Genomic DNA, 18,479 nt, shown 5'->3' with positions numbered 1-18,479 from the left:
ACCACACAAAAGGAATGTGTAACATAGTGGCCTTTTGTTGACGTATCACTTGAATAAGATTCAAAATATGAATCCACTTAGTGCGTGTATGTGTAACTTTTATATTTTAAAGGAATTTATCATACCAAAGTCCCACAGTCAGCACAAAGTTGCAGTGTCCATGGGTTGTGTTGGTATTGACTTTTTCATTGGGCTAGTAGAGATATTTCTATGAATAAACTATCAATATTTTCTATTTTCATTAATAATTACTAGCACACACTATTATTTTTTGTATAAATCATTAGAAGCAAAAAAATAAAATCTAGATAAAGTAACATTTATCATCTTCAACGAAAAAGTAACAATATCTGTTGCTCAAATGGGTACCCACAACTTCGCATACAGTACGCAGCAAGAATTGATAAACATACTAACATTTGCTGGAATTGTATTGCTATTATTCTCTGCCGCAAATACAGATAACATTATTCGAGGACAATGGGAATATCAGTTAACATTGGTGATCAATGCTATAATTATCATAAAAAATAATCTATCTAGGACACTTTATTGCGGGTTTTTTTGTTGGTCTTTTTTACTTGCATGAGTTGCTCCACACAGAAACAATACGCCATACTATTCACTCCTTAGCAAGTAAGTTTAATACACACGAGCTTTAGGAGGGAATGATTCAACCTCATCATCAAGTGTATTCAGATGCACCGGCCTGTAATCTAAACGGACCTTCTCGTTTTCCCAAAATCTGCAAATTATTGAACAGAGGCTTAGCCAACAGAAGAAACTGCATATACAAGTATTTTCCATCTCAATAAAATCAATGTAGCCAAACTCTACCTTATAACTTAAGCTACTAGAATAGCTGGTTTCTTAATATAGTATTAAGTTTTCTTAAAATCAGCCCGTAACTTTTATTATAATCCAAGTACACAAGTTTTTTAATTCTTTCAATAAATTATTCGCCATAAAAACTATCATCTTAGGTTATAGGTTCTTATCCTCATCCGACTGATTTTAATAAAGAAATGGACAAAAAGTTCAATCCTTGTTACCCATAGATGGGGTATTTAATAACATAGTCCTAGTACTGTAAATAGCAAACTAAAATTAATAACTGTATGTATTGAAACATGACTTACCCAACAGTGTGTTTCATCCAGTTCTCATCATCTCTTACCTGCAGAAATCAAAACAATAAATTCAATTGCCACAATTCATATTAATGGAGTGAAATTTGCATGAAAGGAAAAAACATCACACTAACCTTGAAGTCCTCACGGGCATGGGCACCTCTACTTTCTTTCCTCGCTTCAGCAGAGTGCATTGTGATGCAGGCATTTATTAAAAGATTTTCCAACTCAATAGTCTCAATCAAGTCAGAGTTCCTGTTAATATTTAACCACAAAACTTTTAAAATAAACAAGGAGATTCCTCTAAATACTAGGAACATTTTTAAAATTTGACAAAAAGAACTTACCATATCAAAGTTCGGTCTTCAACCTTGACATCATGGAAGCTCTCCCACGTTTTATCAATTAATTGACAACCTGTCACATAGAAGGTGAAGGTCAGAGGAAAACAGTTCACGAATTAGCAAGAATATGAGCACTTAGGGAAAAGAAAAGAGCAGGTAGGAGGATAAAGTTTAGTTGATGGGAAATGGATTACCTTCTTCTAATGTTTCCTGTGTACGGAATACAGCAGCATTGTTTTGCATTACTCTTTGCATATTCAACCGAATTTTAGAAGTTGGTAATGAGCCATTCGAATTTCTCAATTTGTCCAGCCATGCAATTGTTTTCTGACCAGCATCCTTCTCTAATGGTTTTTGTTTCTCCCCTGCAAAATGGATAATACAAGTATTTTAATCACACTCATTTCAGTAGGCACAACTTATTTTATAGCTGTAAAAGAATCAATCGTGCCTGGCCTATGGGTTTCTGAAACTCTATTTGCACAAGCTCTACCAAAAACAACAATATCCAGAAGTGAGTTTGCGCCAAGCCTATTGGCACCATGGACTGACGCACAGGCGGCTTCCCCAGCAGCCATCAACCCAGGAACTATTGCATCTGGGTTATCACCTTTAATGGTAACCACCTGCATAACAAAATGACAAATTAGACTTATTTTCTTTTCAATGAAAAATTAACTAAAAAAGGACAGCTGCGCAAGACTACAACTTCTGTGCTTACTGCACAAGGGTCAAGATAAAACACTGATTAATTAGTCTAAGAAAATAGCCAAGCCAAGTTCTAGCTAATTATATTGAGACATAACAGACTACCCCATGGACTCAATTTCAGTGCTACCATGGATTTGGGGCAGTGATTGCCAGGGTTTTTGCTTCCACCAAACTATATTTGTAGCTTTTCTGCCGTAACTGATAATCCATACTTACAAAAAATCCTTTTCACTTTCTTTAGTCTTTCTCAGTTTCACTACAAAACATGCCTAGGCTTGTCATAATGCTCTTTTGATTATATAGTAATATCAGATAATTACTTTAAACCCAATCAAAATCTATTCCAGCTGAATCTTCTTCATTCAGAGTTACAAAAACAAAGGCCAATCAGAATATTTTGTTGTCAAAACAATCCCAAATAATTAGTATTACTTGTTTTGCGTATGTGATAGGGTGCAGGAGAGACCACCCATCACAAGGGTGTACCGGAGAAGGCCACGTGGCAGCAGGGGGAATTAAACCCTGGAGCAGTTTCGGTAACTGCCATGGGTTAGTAGTGTGAACCAAAAGCTATAAATAGGAGTTAGGAGGGTTAGTGAGGGCAGTTTTTGAATATTGTGTAGAAAGGGGAAATTGATTCAGGGAATCAATCTTCTAACGTGGAATTGGTTCAGGGAATCAATTAGGGTTCATCATTTTAATCTTCTTCAATTCTTGCATTCAATAAAAGAGGTATTAGTATTCAGAATCGAATTGGTTCCGAATCGATTTTGTACGGTTTCTTCTCAATTCTTTGTGCATTCTTTTACCGGTGTTATCACTGGTATCAGAACTTCCGGTGCCCTGAAAACCGTTGCCGATTCATTGTTAATTCATGAAGACTCGAAGCATGTCACAGTTCGGGGATGATTGGGAACAAGAACGCGAAGAGATGAGAATGAGATTGGAATTTGCGTAATCCTTAGTGAAGAAGCACGAGGAGCAAATGGCGGAGATGACCGTGAAGATGGAGCGCTACGGTTTCAATGCCGACGCTGATCACGGCGACGACGCCGCCAGTTCAATTCACGGTGGAATTGGCCATGACCACGGCGAGAGGAGAAGTTGGGAGCGTCGCAACCGAGATGATCGAAGAGGAGAGGACTCCCGCAACAACGAATTCCAACACGGAGGAGATGAGTTTCGTGGAGGTGTTCGCGGCGGGAACGAGTTCCGAGGAGGCATTCACGGTAGAGGTGAATTCCGAAGGGAAGATAACCAATTTCGGCGGGAAACGTGGAGAAAATTGGAAATTCCAATCTTCTCCAGCGATGATGAGTTTGGATGGACTCATCGATTGGAAAGATATTTCCAATTGAGAGCTTTCGAAAGGGGAGAAAATGCAAGCCACGATTATAGCACTTGAAGGGAAAGCTTTGAGTTGGTACAATTGGTGGAAAAAGTGCAACCCTAGGCCGAATTAGGAAGGGTTCAAGATCGCAGTGGTTCAAAGATTTCAACCATATATGATTTAGAATCCGTTTGAGCAGTTACTCGCCCTCAAACAAACCGGTTTCGTGGAAGAGTTTCTAGAGGAGTTTGAGAAGTATGTTGGAGCTTTGAGAACCATTGATCAAGAATTTGCAAGAGGCATCTTTCTGAATGGTTTGAAGGAGAAGCTTTGAGTCGAGGTAAAGTTGTATGAATTACAGTCTTTATCGGAAATTATACAAAGGTGCTATTGACTGAGCAAAAGAATGTAATATTGAGTAGGAAGGCCTCGTATGGTTATGCAAGCCGAACCGGAGGTAGTCAGAGAGCAAATCCTGATTCTAGAACTGTAATTGTGGAATAAAAAACAGTCGGGGAGGGAAAACATGACAGTTTTGGGGGAAGTAACACGGTTGAGAATTTTGTACCGAAACCAGTCAGTGAAGGTGTTCGGCCAAGAGGGGGAGAGTTCAAGCATTTAACCAGTGTTGAGGTTAAGGATCGGCGTGAAGAAGGACTATGTTTTAGATGTGATGAGCCTTTCACTAGAGATCATCGATGCAAAAATAGGAAATTCTGAATGCTTATTATGGAGGCAGAAGAGGAAGAGGAAGAAGGTGTAGGGGAAGAACCCGTAGATTTGGTACAAGATTTGCGGTTGTCCTTGTGTTCCATGTCAGGCTTCACTACTACACGATCTTGGAAGGTAGAAGGGGTATTAAAAGGGAGAGCTGTGGTTGTGCTTATTGACTGTGGAGCTTCTCATAACTTCATAGCTAATGAGGTTGTGAGAGAGTTGAGTCTAGTGGTACAAGATACTCCTTATATGGTGGAGGTAGGGGACGGACATAAGGTGAAGTATAGGGAGAAATGCGCCCAATTGTCTTTCCAGATACAAAATTTGGAGGTGGTCCAAGACTTTTACCTCTTCACTCTCAAGGGGGTTGATCTGGTGTTGGGGTTAGATTGGTTATCTGGATTGGGTGAGGTCCAAGCTGATTTTGGTAAATTGGAGCTCACGGTCAAGCAAGGGCAAAATTCGATCCGTATCACATGTAACCCAACTTTGGCTAAAACTGAGATTTCATATGGTTCATTGTTGCAGGTAATTCGGGCCAAAGGTGAGGGGTTGATCATGCAGTGTGAATCATTAAGTCCAAGGGGGAAGGGGGTTGAGAGCACTCCGGTCCATATGTTGCAACTGCTCGAAGACTTTGATGAGTTATTCACAGATCCTACCGACTTACCACCAGTCCGAAGGCAGGATCATGCCATACATCTGATTGAGGGGGCAGCCATCCCCAATGTTTGACCGTACAAATATCCACACTATCAGAAAACAGAGATCGAAGGCTTGGTTAGGGAAATGTTGGAGTCGGGGGATGAAGGTTCTGTGTGGATTATAGAGCATTAAACAAGGTGACCATACCAAACAAATTCCCTATTCCGATTATTGAGAAGTTGTTGGATGAGATTGGGGGAGCCACCGTCTTCACCAAATTGGACTTGAAATCGGGGTACCATCAGATTCAGATGCGGAGTGAAGATGTGGAGAAGACTGCTTTCCAAACCCATGAAGGTCATTATGAGTTTGTTGTGATGCCTTTCGGCCTCACTAATGCACCTTCGACTTTCCAGACCCTCATGAATGAGGTATTACGACCCTATTTGCAGCGGTTTGCGTTGGTCTTCTTCGACGATATTCTGGTTTACAGTCCAGATGAAGAGTCTCACGAGAAGTAGTTGAGGGAGGTTTTGACCGCTTTGCAAGTCCATTCATTGAAGGTCAACAAGAAAAAATGCAGTTTTGCTAAGCCCAGTTTAGAATATTTGGGCCATATTATCTCTCATTCTGGAGTGGCGGCAAATGATCTAAAGTGGTTGCTATGAGTTCTTGGCCGATACCCAGTGATTTAAAGAGTTTAAGGGGATTTCTGGGCCTCATAGGTTACTACCGTAGGTTTGTGCAAGGGTATGGGAGAATTACCAAACCTCTCACGAAATTATTGAAAAAAGATAACTTTGTGTGGACCGAAGATGCCACTATGGCTTTTCAGACTCTCAAGGCCGCCATTTGAAGTACAGCACGGCTTACCATCCTCAAACAGATGGGCAGACCGAGGTGGTGAATCATAGTTTGGAGACATACCTCCGATGTTTTGTGGGGTCTAAGCCAAAGAAAAGGGTAGAATGGCTTTCGTGGGCTGAGTCTTGGTTTAACACTACTTACAAAGTTTCTGCAGGTATGACTCCTTTCAAAGCTTTGTATGGAAGGGATCCTCCGATTTTGATTAAGGGGTGTACATTCACGTCAAAGGTAGAGGAAGTAAATCAACTCTTGGTGGCCCGAGATGAGGTTATTCAAGAGTTGAGGCGGAATTTGTTACGTGCCCAAGGTTTGATTAGGGCTCAGGCCGATAAACATAGGCGTGAGGTTGAATTTGAGGTGGGAGATTGGGTGTTCTTGAAACTTGAACCGTATAGGTTGAAGACTCTAGCTTCAAGACCGTCGGCCAAATTGTCAGCTAAGTTCTATGGATCGTATCGGATTTTGGAGCGCATTGGGCTAGTGGCTTACCGGTTGGCATTGCCGGATCATACATAAGTTCATCCCGTGTTCCATATTTCTTTGTTGAAAAAGGCTTTGAAACTGGCTCAACAACCTCAACCCCTACCGCTGATGTTGTCCGAGGAGTTGGAGTTGAAGGTGCAGCCGGCGGAAATCTTGCAACACCGGGTTGATCAGAGTGGGAATGTTGAAGTGTTGGTGTTTTGGGAGGATTTGTCGGCGTGTGAGAATTCTTGGGAGTCGGCGGCGCAAATACAAGAAGGTTTTCCTCAATTTTCCCTTGAGGACAAGTTGGTTCTTCTGGGAGGGGGTAATGATAGGGTGCGAGAGACCACCCATCACAAGGGTGTACCGGAGAAGGCCACGTGGCAGCCAATAGTCCACGTGGCAGCGGGGAATTAAACCCTGGAGCAGTTTCGGTAACTGCCATGGGTTAGTAGTGTGAACCAAATGCTATAAATAGGAATTAGGAGGGTTAGTGTGGGTAGTTTTTGAGTATCGTGTAGAAAGGGGAAATTGATTCAGGGAATCAACCTTGTAAGGTGGAATTGATTCAGGGAATCAATTAGGGTTCATCATTGTAATCCTCTTCAATTCTTGCATTCAATAAAAGAGGTATTAGTATTCGGAATCGAATTGGTTCCGAATCGATTTTGTACGGTTTCTTCTCAATTCTTTGTGCATTCTTTTACCGGTGTTATCAATATGCTCTCCTCAAAACTAATGTATGAGCAAAGTTGTTAGGTGTTCAAAAGAATATTGGAAAATAAGGAAGGGGCAGTAAATTATCGAGTACTAAACACCCGTGAACAGTTGTTATATAAGAAATTATACATAGCAAGGACTTACTTGATAATTCCCTACTTTTTTTTTCCGTTTTCTATATTACTTCATAATTATATATAAATCTCTGTGTGTATACTTTCAATGAGAAACCTCGTTTCAAACTGCTTGTTTTAACTTCTTACCTCTCCATGATGGTTTGTGGGAATACCGCCCATGTTATAATGTACTGTTGGCAGAACAGGAATAGGCTCCTTTGTTACATCCACACCAGCAAAAATAGCAGCAGTTTCAGAGATACCAGGAAGTCTCTCCTTGAGCACATCTGGGGGCAAGTGATTCAAGTGGAGATAAATGTGATCCTTCAAGGGTCCTGCAAATGATCTCCACAGTCAACACAAGCTTACTTAAAAAGAATGAATATAAAGAAAAATTGCAAACTTAACATGAAAAACACAAATTTTCCAAATACCAATATAAGTAGAAGGAAAAGAAAGGTCATGGTTCTTATTGAGGTCAGATTATTCACTCATTTAGGATTAAAAAAATAGTGCAGTCTTAAAACTCTGCCTATGAAACAGAAAAAGAAAAGTTTAAAATCAAACCTCACATACAACTCATTTCTACTTAAGAATGTAGCAACAATTACCTACAATCTAGTAGAATTTAGAATTCTTATACCTAACATAATATCTTTAACAAAGAGTTGGATATATCAAAGTTAGTCAGCATACCTACACCACGGCCTTCCCGAATCTCCATGGTCATTGATCTAGAAACTACATCTCTTGATGCGAGATCCTTTGCAGTGGGAGCATATCGTTCCATAAATCGCTCACCCTCACTATTCCTAAGAATTCCACCTTCACCACGAGAACCTAAAAGGTCCAAAAGAGAAAATGAGAAACACTATATATTCCAACATAATTAGACAAGGTGTGAGACGAGGTACAACGAAAGGCAATCCCAGGATCCAAAATAAGAACTTAAACTACCAACCTTCAGTGATGAGGCAACCTGCTCCATATATACCTGTTGGGTGAAATTGCACAAACTCTAAATCCTACAAAAGTAATAACAAGTGAATGATATAACTTACAAGAGCCACTACATAGGAGATAATCTCAATACTATAAAAAAGAAACCTCAAGTGGGACCCCAGCTCGTGCAGCCATAGCATTGCCATCTCCAGTGCATGTATGTGCAGAGGTAGCAGAAAAGTATGCTCTACCATAACCCTGAAGTAGAAAAAGTTGATACTTTCATACGTCATTTCCATAAAATTGGTATTACAGTAAAATAAAAAATCAATGTCAAACCACATACCCCTGTAGCCAAAATTGTTGAAGCAGCTTGGAAACGATGTAATGTTCCATCCTCCATATTCAAGGCAATTACTCCTTGGCAAGTGCCTGCATATTCAATACGGAAATTAGTTTTTTTTGTCGGACAATACGGAAATTAGTTAACTTTACTGTGAACTACATCACAAACAATATTTTCTTAAAAAATAAATTATCGTCATATACATGTTTGAGAAAGCAAGTTGCAACAAGAGATAACATGTTTACTATGTGTACAGGTGATAGACCACGGGTGACCATATTATATACAAGGAAAAAGAGAGGAAGGGGTTCAAGACAGCAAGAGGGTGGTATGAGCAATGAAGGTACTTAGACAGCAAACAGTGCTAAGAATAAAGTTAGGAACTTCTAAAATCATTATTTTTCCTTCTCACTTAGAAGCTACTTTCTGTATCATCCCTACCCCTTCTTCCCACACTCTTAACAATGTTATACTTAATTCTTTCTTTTTTGGCTTAAACTCATCACAGAAAAGACAGTCCAAAAGGAAATTAAGGAAAAATGCCTCGTTTCCAGCCAGCCACTATGTCTCTATTGGAAAGGTGCAATATAATCATCAACAACAACAATAACCAAACCTTAATCCCACTAGATGGGGTCGGCTACGTGGATCGAATGATACCATAATGTTCTATTATAAAACATGTTCATTGACAAAAATTTGATCTGTAAATATTTCCTAATCGTTTTGCATATGGTTTTTCTCGGTCTCCATCTTTCTCTAGGAACTGGACCAACCACCATTTGATATACTCTCCTTACTGGGGCTTGTACCGGTCTTCTCCACTAGCTTCACTCATGTTCAAACCACCTAAGACTTGATTCTAACATATCATCTTTAGATTTGATTTTATGGACTATATACGTAAGAGTTTGAACAATTGAAGAAACAAAAAAAATAAAAATACAAATGACTAGTAATTGATGATGCATGAAAATGTAGTTTAAAGCAATCTTTTTCCAGCAGCATTGTGCAAGCAATTTTATAGTTATGAAATATTCATTAAGCCCTTCCTCAATGGATGGAGAGACCTTCTTGAATTAATTGAATGCACATTCTAATATTCTATTAAGTAAAGCAAATCATTTTCTGCAACAACGTACCATCATTATTCATTAAAAGATCCAATGCAAAATACTCCACAAAGAACTGGGTATTATGTTTCATGGCCTGGCCATATAGAGTGTGCAATAAAGCATGTCCAGTTCGATCAGCAGCACATGCACATCGGTAAGCCTGACCACCTGTACCATAGCAACAAAAGAAAGCTGAGATCAAAACCCTTCTCAAAATAAAAAGCTGAAAACACTGTCCCAAAATCTGTATTTACCCTTTCCAAAGTTCAAGCTTTGGCCCCCAAATGCACGCTGATATATTTTTCCTTCCTCAGTACGGGAGAATGGCAATCCATAATTCTCTAGCTCAATGACTGCTTTTGGTGCCTCCCTACACATATATTGGATAGCATCCTGATCCCCTGTAGAACATACAGCTTGCACTTTTAGGCCCACAAAGAAACAAGGTTAAAAAGAAGCATAATAAATGAAAACTGATGGTTCATATGTTCTATACGGAGGAAACTCTCAACCTTTAGTTAGAAAGGCTACAAATTTGCTTTTCATTCTCAGGAAAGCAAAACCATATCTTCTATAAGGAGGAAGATATTTTTTAAAGGTGAAATGTGCAATGATATCCATAATAGCGAATTACTCTACTTATAATTTATAAAAAAATTGTAAGCCATAACGAGAAGTAAAATTTTTTAGATTGAACAAGTTTATACCTAGCCAATCACTTCCCTTGACAGTGTCATACATGTGCCACCTCCAGTCATCCTCGGTCATATTTCCCAATGCAGCATTTATACCACCCTATATAGAATTTTGTTCTCATGAATGAACATTGGCAGTGTATTTAGAAGGAAAAAAACAATGCATCGCTTATGAAGCAATTTAAATTACTTTGGTTCCTTATTAACCGGCTACATGGATCGAACAACATCATAATGCTCCATCAAGGTTCCTTGGTAACACTATTTTGATTTTGAAAATATACCTGTTGATTCCTTATTAACACTATTTTGACCAAAAACAAGTATATTCCAAATTAACCTTTTCACATAAATCTTTGTTCTTAACCCTTGGCCATGGAGCTCCTTTGGATTTTTCATTCACTTAACTCTTCCTTATTGAACAATTTCTACATTATTTTTATTGCGAAAAAATAACCAAAAGGACCATTACATTGAGTGTAAAACAGAACAACAGCCACAATACCAATTTAATGAAGGTGTTGATGAAGAAATTATACCTGAGCTGCAACAGTGTGTGAACGAGTTGGGAAGAGCTTGGTAATGCAAGCAGTATTGAAGCCATGTTCAGAAAGACCAATAGCAGCTCTCAACCCTGCTCCACCAGCACCTACCACAACTGCATCATACTTATGATCTACCACCGTATATGACGAATTTTCACCACTCTTCACAGCAACAACAACAACAAAACACGATTCAGTTTCTTTCAATAAAACAAACAATCCTATCGAGAGCACAACAAATTAAATTCAAATACATAAAAACCGCAACAATTAATTTATTAATTTAAAGAAAAAAACAAATGAGTTCAATTAATCCAACAGAAGTCAAGTTCATACATATAAACAATCACATAATACAATCGATCAAATAGAATTAGGTCATCATATAGAAAAGTGAATGAAAAGAAAAATAAAAAAATCAAAGAGTAGCGCAATAAAAAAGAGAGAGATGAGTGCTATATCATACAGAGAAGAATCTAGAAATGAAAGATCTAGGATTGGATCTGTTAGAAGCAACTGGCGCACCAAGTCTACGAGCCACGCACCGCCACATTTCTTCGCTCTGTTTCTGAATCCGAAAACCCTTCTCTTTCTTTGTTTATGTAAATGATCTCTCTTCGTTTTTTCCTCTTTATTTATTTTATTGCAAGGAAGTGGGTGGTGTGAATAAATGTCGAATTCCAAATCTAAACACGCGATTTATCAGGTGAAGTATTTAATTTGACTTTCTTGATTATTGACGGGGAACTAATTCATCTCTATCAATTGTTACGTGTCTATTATTATTTCATTACATGTCATTATTATCAATCTACAAACACTAATTCTTTAGGGCTATATATTCTCCACGTTGCCTGCAAATTCAATTGAACTTCGAGTGCAAGAAAAAAGAATAGCCTTCTTTCCATTTTCACATCGAATAGAAAAACACAATTTAAGGTTAGAAGAAATTGCTCCGCGTAGAAGTTAGTTTTGGGTGTTAATTTTGATCGGTTGATATCACAACATGTGGTTAGTGATAATATAGGAGTGGATTTTGTTATACTTATGGAATTAATTAGTATCTTCATCGTGTTATAAAAAAAAGTAAAGAGAAATGCAACATTCAATTACATATATATTATTTTGATTACAATGAAATTTCTCTTTTGCTACTAAAAATAAATGAAAATATGTATTTGTCTCTCCATTAATAGAGATAATCCTTACTCATAGTTATGCTGCATTTAATTCATTATTATGAGAATAAATAAACTTAATACTTCTAATTAACCTTAAAAAAATGTATTTCTAATTAAAAAAATTGTAACATAAGTACTTCATTATTCTGAGAAAAAATAACCAATGAGCAACATTAATAAAATAGCAAAGTGGGATAGATATTTGAGATACTTATTTTTTTGGTACAAAGATTATTTATTTATGGGCACGCGGTAAAAAAAACCCGTTTATCAGTATTGATTTGTTTATTTACAAATGGTTGTGATTATGCAAACTAATTGGTTGGATATGCCTAAATGGCAAAAGTAGGAAATTTCGTTATTTTTGGGCTAATAATAATGGAAAGTTCTGCGCATTATATGGTAAAGAATAAAGATAAGCCAATTCTAAAGTGAGATTAAATAATCTGGCACTCAACTTAAATACCGATATATTCCACTATTAACCAAATGACCTATTACTTTATGTGTGTCTCTTCGCTAATATTTGTGTTTTTCTTCTCGAGTTTTGTAGCATTAGGTGCCAACTTTTTATTTATCTTGAATCCTCAAATCGAAAATAACACTACACTTTGAGTTAATAATTATATATTTGTATTTTAATAAATCATAAACTGGGTAAGATTTTAAGGAAACTGTTACAAACTTTTGCTTAGAATATCAAATATTTACTAATTAAACACCCCTCTAGTGGTGTAAGGTAAGATCCATATATAGGCAAAAATGACAAAAATTAAATTTATGTTAGCAAGACTAGTTAGAAGTAACAATTATATCCAAAAATGTTTAGTTCCTTATTCAAATTAAGGGGAATATAATTAGTAAGAATATGATATTTCTCCGTTTTAGAATAGAAAAATTTATACATTAATATTATATCAATTTTATATATTATCACTACATTGTTTATAAATCTTTACATTAACGTCAATAACTTAGTTATACCATTTTTTTTAAGTTGCTCCATTTTTTAGAGTGTTACTACATCATTCGTATTTAATTACTATTGACTTATTAATATAAATAATAAAGATAAAGATGAACAATGTAATAACTATATATAAATATGAATAAATTACACTGATACGCTCTGAGTTTTATTGAAATTACACAAACTATCTCTCACTTTTCTACACCAACACAAATTTCCCATAGTTTTTATAGTTTCGTTACACTGAGACTACCCCTGCATAAGAAATAAGTATAATATTTTAAACAAAAAATGTGATAAATGCATAAGAAATAAGTATAATATTGTTTAAATCACTCTTATAATATAATGTAACGAGCCAAAAATAATAAAGAAATATTGACTCATATATTATTTGGACTTGTCTACACAATATATCATGTTTTGTTTAACTTAATTGCATTTATCATATTTTTTATTTAAAAGATTACATTTATTTCTTATGCAGGGGCGGTCAGTGTAATGAAAGTACAAAAATTAGGGGAGGTTTGTATAAGTGTAAAAAAGTGAGAGGTAGTTTGTGTAATTTCAATAAAACTCAGAGGATGTCAATGTAATTTACTTTATAAATATTTACAATAACAGAACATAAATATTGCACTCTATTTTAATATTCTAAATGGAGGGATATAGATAATCTTATCTGCACATGATAATTGATGATGCTATAACTTATTTTCTTTTTAAATAAATGATTGTGGCATAAAAATGAGGAATAAAAATGGGAGTCGCGTGGATCAATTGGACGAACTTTTGAAATGGGTCCATAAACCTAATATTCTAGCGAAAGGCTCGGTCTCAAGGCCGAGTAGATAACGGGCCACTTCAATTTCTTTTTATTTTACTTTTTAATTGTTTAGCATTTTGTAGACACACAATAACCTACCAGTCTTTACATTATTAGTACATCAATGGTGATTAACAAATTAATGATGAATGATTTACTGACAATGTAAAAAATATTTACATTGTGAATGTATATATATTAAATCCTTTCAGGAATATATAAAACAAAAATGTACAATGTGGTGGGGGTACGTGGTGGTAAAAATCTGCTAGAGCCTAGACGGTGGTGGAGAAGGGAAGTGGTCCTAATGAATGTCTCTGTACTTCAATAGTACTTGAGTGGCTATATATATACCTATAAATGGAATGAAAATCACGTGTTTACAATGTTATCTCCTTCTATGTTTCAAATCAATCATGTATTGATACATTAATAAATAAATAAAATTAAAAGCAAAAAATTATAAAATGTAGTATTCTAATTGACTTGAGACATGAAGTGGACACCATATGGGTCTTGTTATACATGGATTGGCTTGGAGTTAATACATTATGAGGTTTGGAGGTGGATTTGTTTACTCAAAGCAAAGAGTGTGGTTGAACTTTGATGGGTAGGCCTTTGGGAAAATCAACAAAAGGGTAGGCAAAAGCTTCATCTATATCAGTTAATTCCCAATGATAGTTGAGTATGAGATGGTGGATGAAAACAGCCATTTCAACCTTTGCTAACTCAGATCCTGCACATAAACGTGGTCCTCCCCCGAAAGGTAAGAAGTTATTGCTCACGCTTGGGTAACTTCCACGACCAACATTCTTCTGCACCACCAATCTCAAAATCAGTACCTCGTTAAATATAATATATAGAATAACAAAGATTATCTTCAACTATGTAATAATAATGATGTGGACATTTATTGGAAACTATGGGACTATCCTTTTCCAATAATCAATGTATCAAATTTGCAATAATAACAGTAGTAAAACGTACAAATGTATATGTAAGAACCCAAATCATGTAGTTGAAGATTAAATAATTTAAGATTGTTGATTTCTGGTGCTGGAGAAGGCTAGGATACATTTTAGATTTTTTAATAAAAAGGCAATGGATATATAAATGTGGGTGAAGGTTGAGAAAAAAAGAAGCAGAATTGCACGTGCATGTGAGAGCCCCACTTCCACTGTTCCACATGGTAATTAATGATTTGGAACCTTAGGCCCTGCCCACACGTTCACAAAAAGGAGCCAAATTCATCATCATCGCATCCTTTGGGACCTACACTCATACCGTTCACAACATTCTTTCGATGATCATAATAATTCACCTCATCATGGGACCACATCGTTGCTATTATGTCAAATAGGAAAGTCAAAACTATACAACTACATGGATAAGACACTTGCATTGGCAGAAAATGGATCCCAAGCTCATCAAGTGACAAGTTTTTCCTTTGTTTTCAAGTAATTTACTCTGTAATTCGAAAGAATCTCATCCAAAATCAATTAATATGTTATTTTCTTATAAGTAGAATGATTTACAGAGTAATATAGTAGGAGATATATCAAATACTTATGAAAATATAATATTGATATAAATCATTTCATGGTGGAATTAGATGCCAATAAGATTATTACCAAAAAGATGTTAAAAAAGAGTGGTGAATAATTGAAATGAATTGTGATTAGATAAAGTTATGACTTAGTCAAAGCAGAGTGATGAAGGATTTTGTTCAGTTTTGTCAAAGCCGTAGTACGGCGGCGTGTGTTCCTTATGTTGGGTCAGATTCTGAAGCGCCGAAAGTAAATCTCTGTTGTGTTCTGGAAAGTAAGTTAACACACGGAACTGCTACTCATTGCACGTGGGGTTCCACCGCAAGGACCAATTCAACTGCTTTCCGATATAGGATTGGGATCATGTCCCGAACCAATCAAAATGTGACTTTTTGTTATTTTTATTTTTAATTTATTTATTTATTCATGTAGCAAAATTTAATAGGCTTGTGATATAGAATGAAACATTTGGGATATGTGTGATCATTATCCCGGGACCAATGCTAATTATTTTTCTTACATTTTTCTATATAATACATCACTTAAACCTTTAAAGAATTAGTAAATTCGCATAGCAAAATAAGTTGAATAAAAATAAAGAAAAAAGTGAAAAAATTAGAAATACTGAGCAAATAAAGTATAAATGTGGTGTCTATAGTTATAACTTATAAGTAGAACTAACCTGGTGCCATCTCCATGGATTGAAGTGTTGAGGTTGGTCAAAAAGTGAAGGATCCAAATGCATGGCTGCAATAACCGGAAGGACTTTCCATCCACGTGGAATATCATAACCTTTCATACACACAACCAACATTTCAATACTTCAAACTTCTTCCATTTTCAGCAACTTTCCCATTACTATAACACCTAAATTAAACTTTTTTCCCTATCCTTCTTTTTCCACAAAAGAAATTGTGATCGTTATATTTAATAATGATACAAATATTATATCCTTTAATGTACCTTTGTATCGAACATCTTTGATAGCCTTCCTGTGAAGGAACCTCACAACATTTCCTAGCCTAAGTGTCTCGTTCACAACCTTCACAAGAAAAGAGAAAATAACATATACAAATATACAATCAATATTTAATACTTCCATCATCTAATTACTTCACATAACTATTATATATTTTCTGCTTTTTAATGTCATCAAATCACATCATTCATGATTTCATGTACTGATAATGCAGTTTTGCTGTAAACACTTTAAGCTTTTATAATCCAATATAATATTGATCACTGCTAACTTAATCATCAAATAACGATTATTGTTTATTAAAAGTTAGATGGACATCAATGAGAGAAACTATTCTATTGGCCTCAATCATATCCATGCACTTGAGTATGCATCAATCAATATATTCATAAAATTAATGACATAGATATGTGTCTTACACAGTGAGTAAATTCCATTTTTTTATAGTCATCCCAAGTCAATTCAACTTCCCCTGCTTGCTTCTTGGCTCTGGCGATTTCTCTGTGCTCTTCCTATCATTTTTTTCCACAAAAATCAAAGCACAATTATTACTAGCAGTAAAATTTGTGTGTCACAAGTTTCACTGGGAAAATAAGTGCATATTCTTCAGAAAAGTTAAAAGAGATACAATATTCTTTCCACCCAATAGTTGCAGTGAAATTACCTTTAACTGCTGCATAGCTTGAGGGCAACCAGGCAAAAAGTAAATAGCTAGAGCTATGGATACTGATGAAGTTTCATGGCCAGCAAAGAGCAAGCTCAGAATCAAGTCAAGAATCTGCTCAGTTGAAAGACTCGAATTTTTCAAAACCCAGTTTAGAAGATCCTCCTCTTCCTCCAAATTTTCATTTCTCTCTTGGATTCTTTTTACTCTTTCTTCCATTTTCTCCTCTATGAACTTCAGTATTGTGCACCTAGACTGTAAAATAAATGATAAAGAAAGTATATTAAAAAATTGAGTATTGCTAATAGGGTTCTATATATCCTTATGAATTGATTATTTATTATTATTATTACTTTTAAGGCCTTCCTGTATGCAGTTCCAGGTAAATTCAAAGGTACTGATACCACCCCCTTCATGAATGTGACATATTCTTTTCTTAGTTGTTCTGTCTCTAGATTTCCTGGATCCAAGTTCAAGATCTGTTTCGCCACCAGATTGAAGGTGAACTGAAATAATATAAAGCCAAGAGAGTTTATTTCACAAGTGTGTGGTGTGATGTTCTTTTTTATCAATTAAAAATATGAAAACAAATAAAGTTATTACCTTCTTAGCTTCATCTTGAGCTGAAAATGTGAAGTTTTCCTTCCAAGACCTTAAAACCAGAAGTGTATGCTTCTCCACGTCTTTCATCATATGTGTTCTGAGCCTGGCATGGCTTAGAAAATTGAGTGATATGGTTCTCATGTTCCTGTGCATGTCACCAACCAAGACCAACATAGACCATTTCCCTAGTATTCCACCAATGCTTCTAGGATAACTGCACTCAAACAATTTCCCTTCATTTTGTAATATAAACCTATTCAACCCTGCATCTGCTGACACTATTGCTGGCTCCCCAAACAACTTCGACTTGTAAATTTTACCATACCTATAACATACACATTGTATATAATTTTAATATTTTTATTGAAGTAAAGATTGTTTTTTTATATAAGGGTGGCTTTTATAATTTTAAGATACCTTGCTATGTGCTGCTCCATGAATTCTCCTATTGAAGTAGCCGTGTACGGTTTCAAGTATCCAATGGTTTCACCAATAAAGGGCCACCCCATTTTTCCAGGAGGAAGGTTAAGCTTTGGTTTGGTTTGTTTTCTTCTGAATAGAATGAAGATGAGAAGAAGAGCTAGAATGGAAGAGAGAGAATACAAAGTTAGGTGTGAGATAGAGAAGGATCTAGTATGTGCCTGTCTCATCTTCCTATATTATCTTCTGATGAAAGCGTGAAGCATATAGGGTGCTTTTATAAGCTTCTATTATGTCCTTAAGCAATAAACAGCGTAGCATAATGTGCTTTACAAATCATTTTTAGTTTATGCTTAAATCCAATCCATATTCCATAGCTCCTTAATTCTTTTTCAAAGGGTTTTAGAAAAGATTTCTCTCTCAAATCATCTTCCGTACTAATCAAAATATATTATATTAATTTAAAATTTTAAACTTTTATTATTATTATTATTATTACTTCATCATTATTTATAAGAGATGAGATTTGAAATAACATGAATTCTCGAGTTTATGGCAATGGTACATTTTATTGTTTAATATTATTCTTTTAATTTCTGTG

The 18,479-nt window shown here is 35.8% G+C and overlaps 2 protein-coding genes across 3 annotated transcripts; both read right to left on the bottom strand.

Moving 5' to 3' along the window:
* On the bottom strand, positions 367-11,395 carry LOC109348686 (succinate dehydrogenase [ubiquinone] flavoprotein subunit, mitochondrial). The gene is made up of 16 exons (XM_019589213.1): positions 11,155-11,395; positions 10,683-10,850; positions 10,156-10,243; positions 9,703-9,849; positions 9,476-9,616; positions 8,334-8,419; positions 8,153-8,245; positions 8,007-8,070; positions 7,742-7,885; positions 7,193-7,380; positions 1,926-2,100; positions 1,669-1,839; positions 1,478-1,547; positions 1,265-1,385; positions 1,140-1,177; positions 367-745 (listed from the first exon to the last, which is right to left on the bottom strand). The coding sequence occupies exons 1-16, from the start codon at positions 11,239-11,241 to the stop codon at positions 643-645; spliced, it is 1,884 nt and encodes a 627-aa protein (XP_019444758.1). The 5' UTR covers positions 11,242-11,395; the 3' UTR covers positions 367-642.
* Positions 13,887-18,175, bottom strand: LOC109348687 (cytochrome P450 90B1-like). 2 transcript variants are annotated; one of them, XM_019589214.1, is made up of 8 exons: positions 17,876-18,175; positions 17,459-17,783; positions 17,209-17,361; positions 16,856-17,110; positions 16,611-16,703; positions 16,176-16,254; positions 15,895-16,004; positions 13,887-14,480 (listed from the first exon to the last, which is right to left on the bottom strand). In XM_019589214.1, the coding sequence occupies exons 1-8, from the start codon at positions 18,106-18,108 to the stop codon at positions 14,244-14,246; spliced, it is 1,485 nt and encodes a 494-aa protein (XP_019444759.1). In that variant the 5' UTR covers positions 18,109-18,175; the 3' UTR covers positions 13,887-14,243. The 2 variants fall into 2 exon arrangements, with proteins under 2 accessions (XP_019444759.1, XP_019444760.1); XM_019589215.1 differs by lacking the exons at positions 15,895-16,004; positions 16,176-16,254 and having other exon boundaries at positions 13,887-14,477; positions 17,876-18,172.

Source organism: Lupinus angustifolius, chromosome LG06 (genome assembly GCF_001865875.1).
Source record: "Lupinus angustifolius cultivar Tanjil chromosome LG06, LupAngTanjil_v1.0, whole genome shotgun sequence".
Taxonomy (NCBI): domain Eukaryota; kingdom Viridiplantae; phylum Streptophyta; class Magnoliopsida; order Fabales; family Fabaceae; genus Lupinus; species Lupinus angustifolius.
This window is presented reverse-complemented; position numbering and strand designations above follow the sequence as displayed.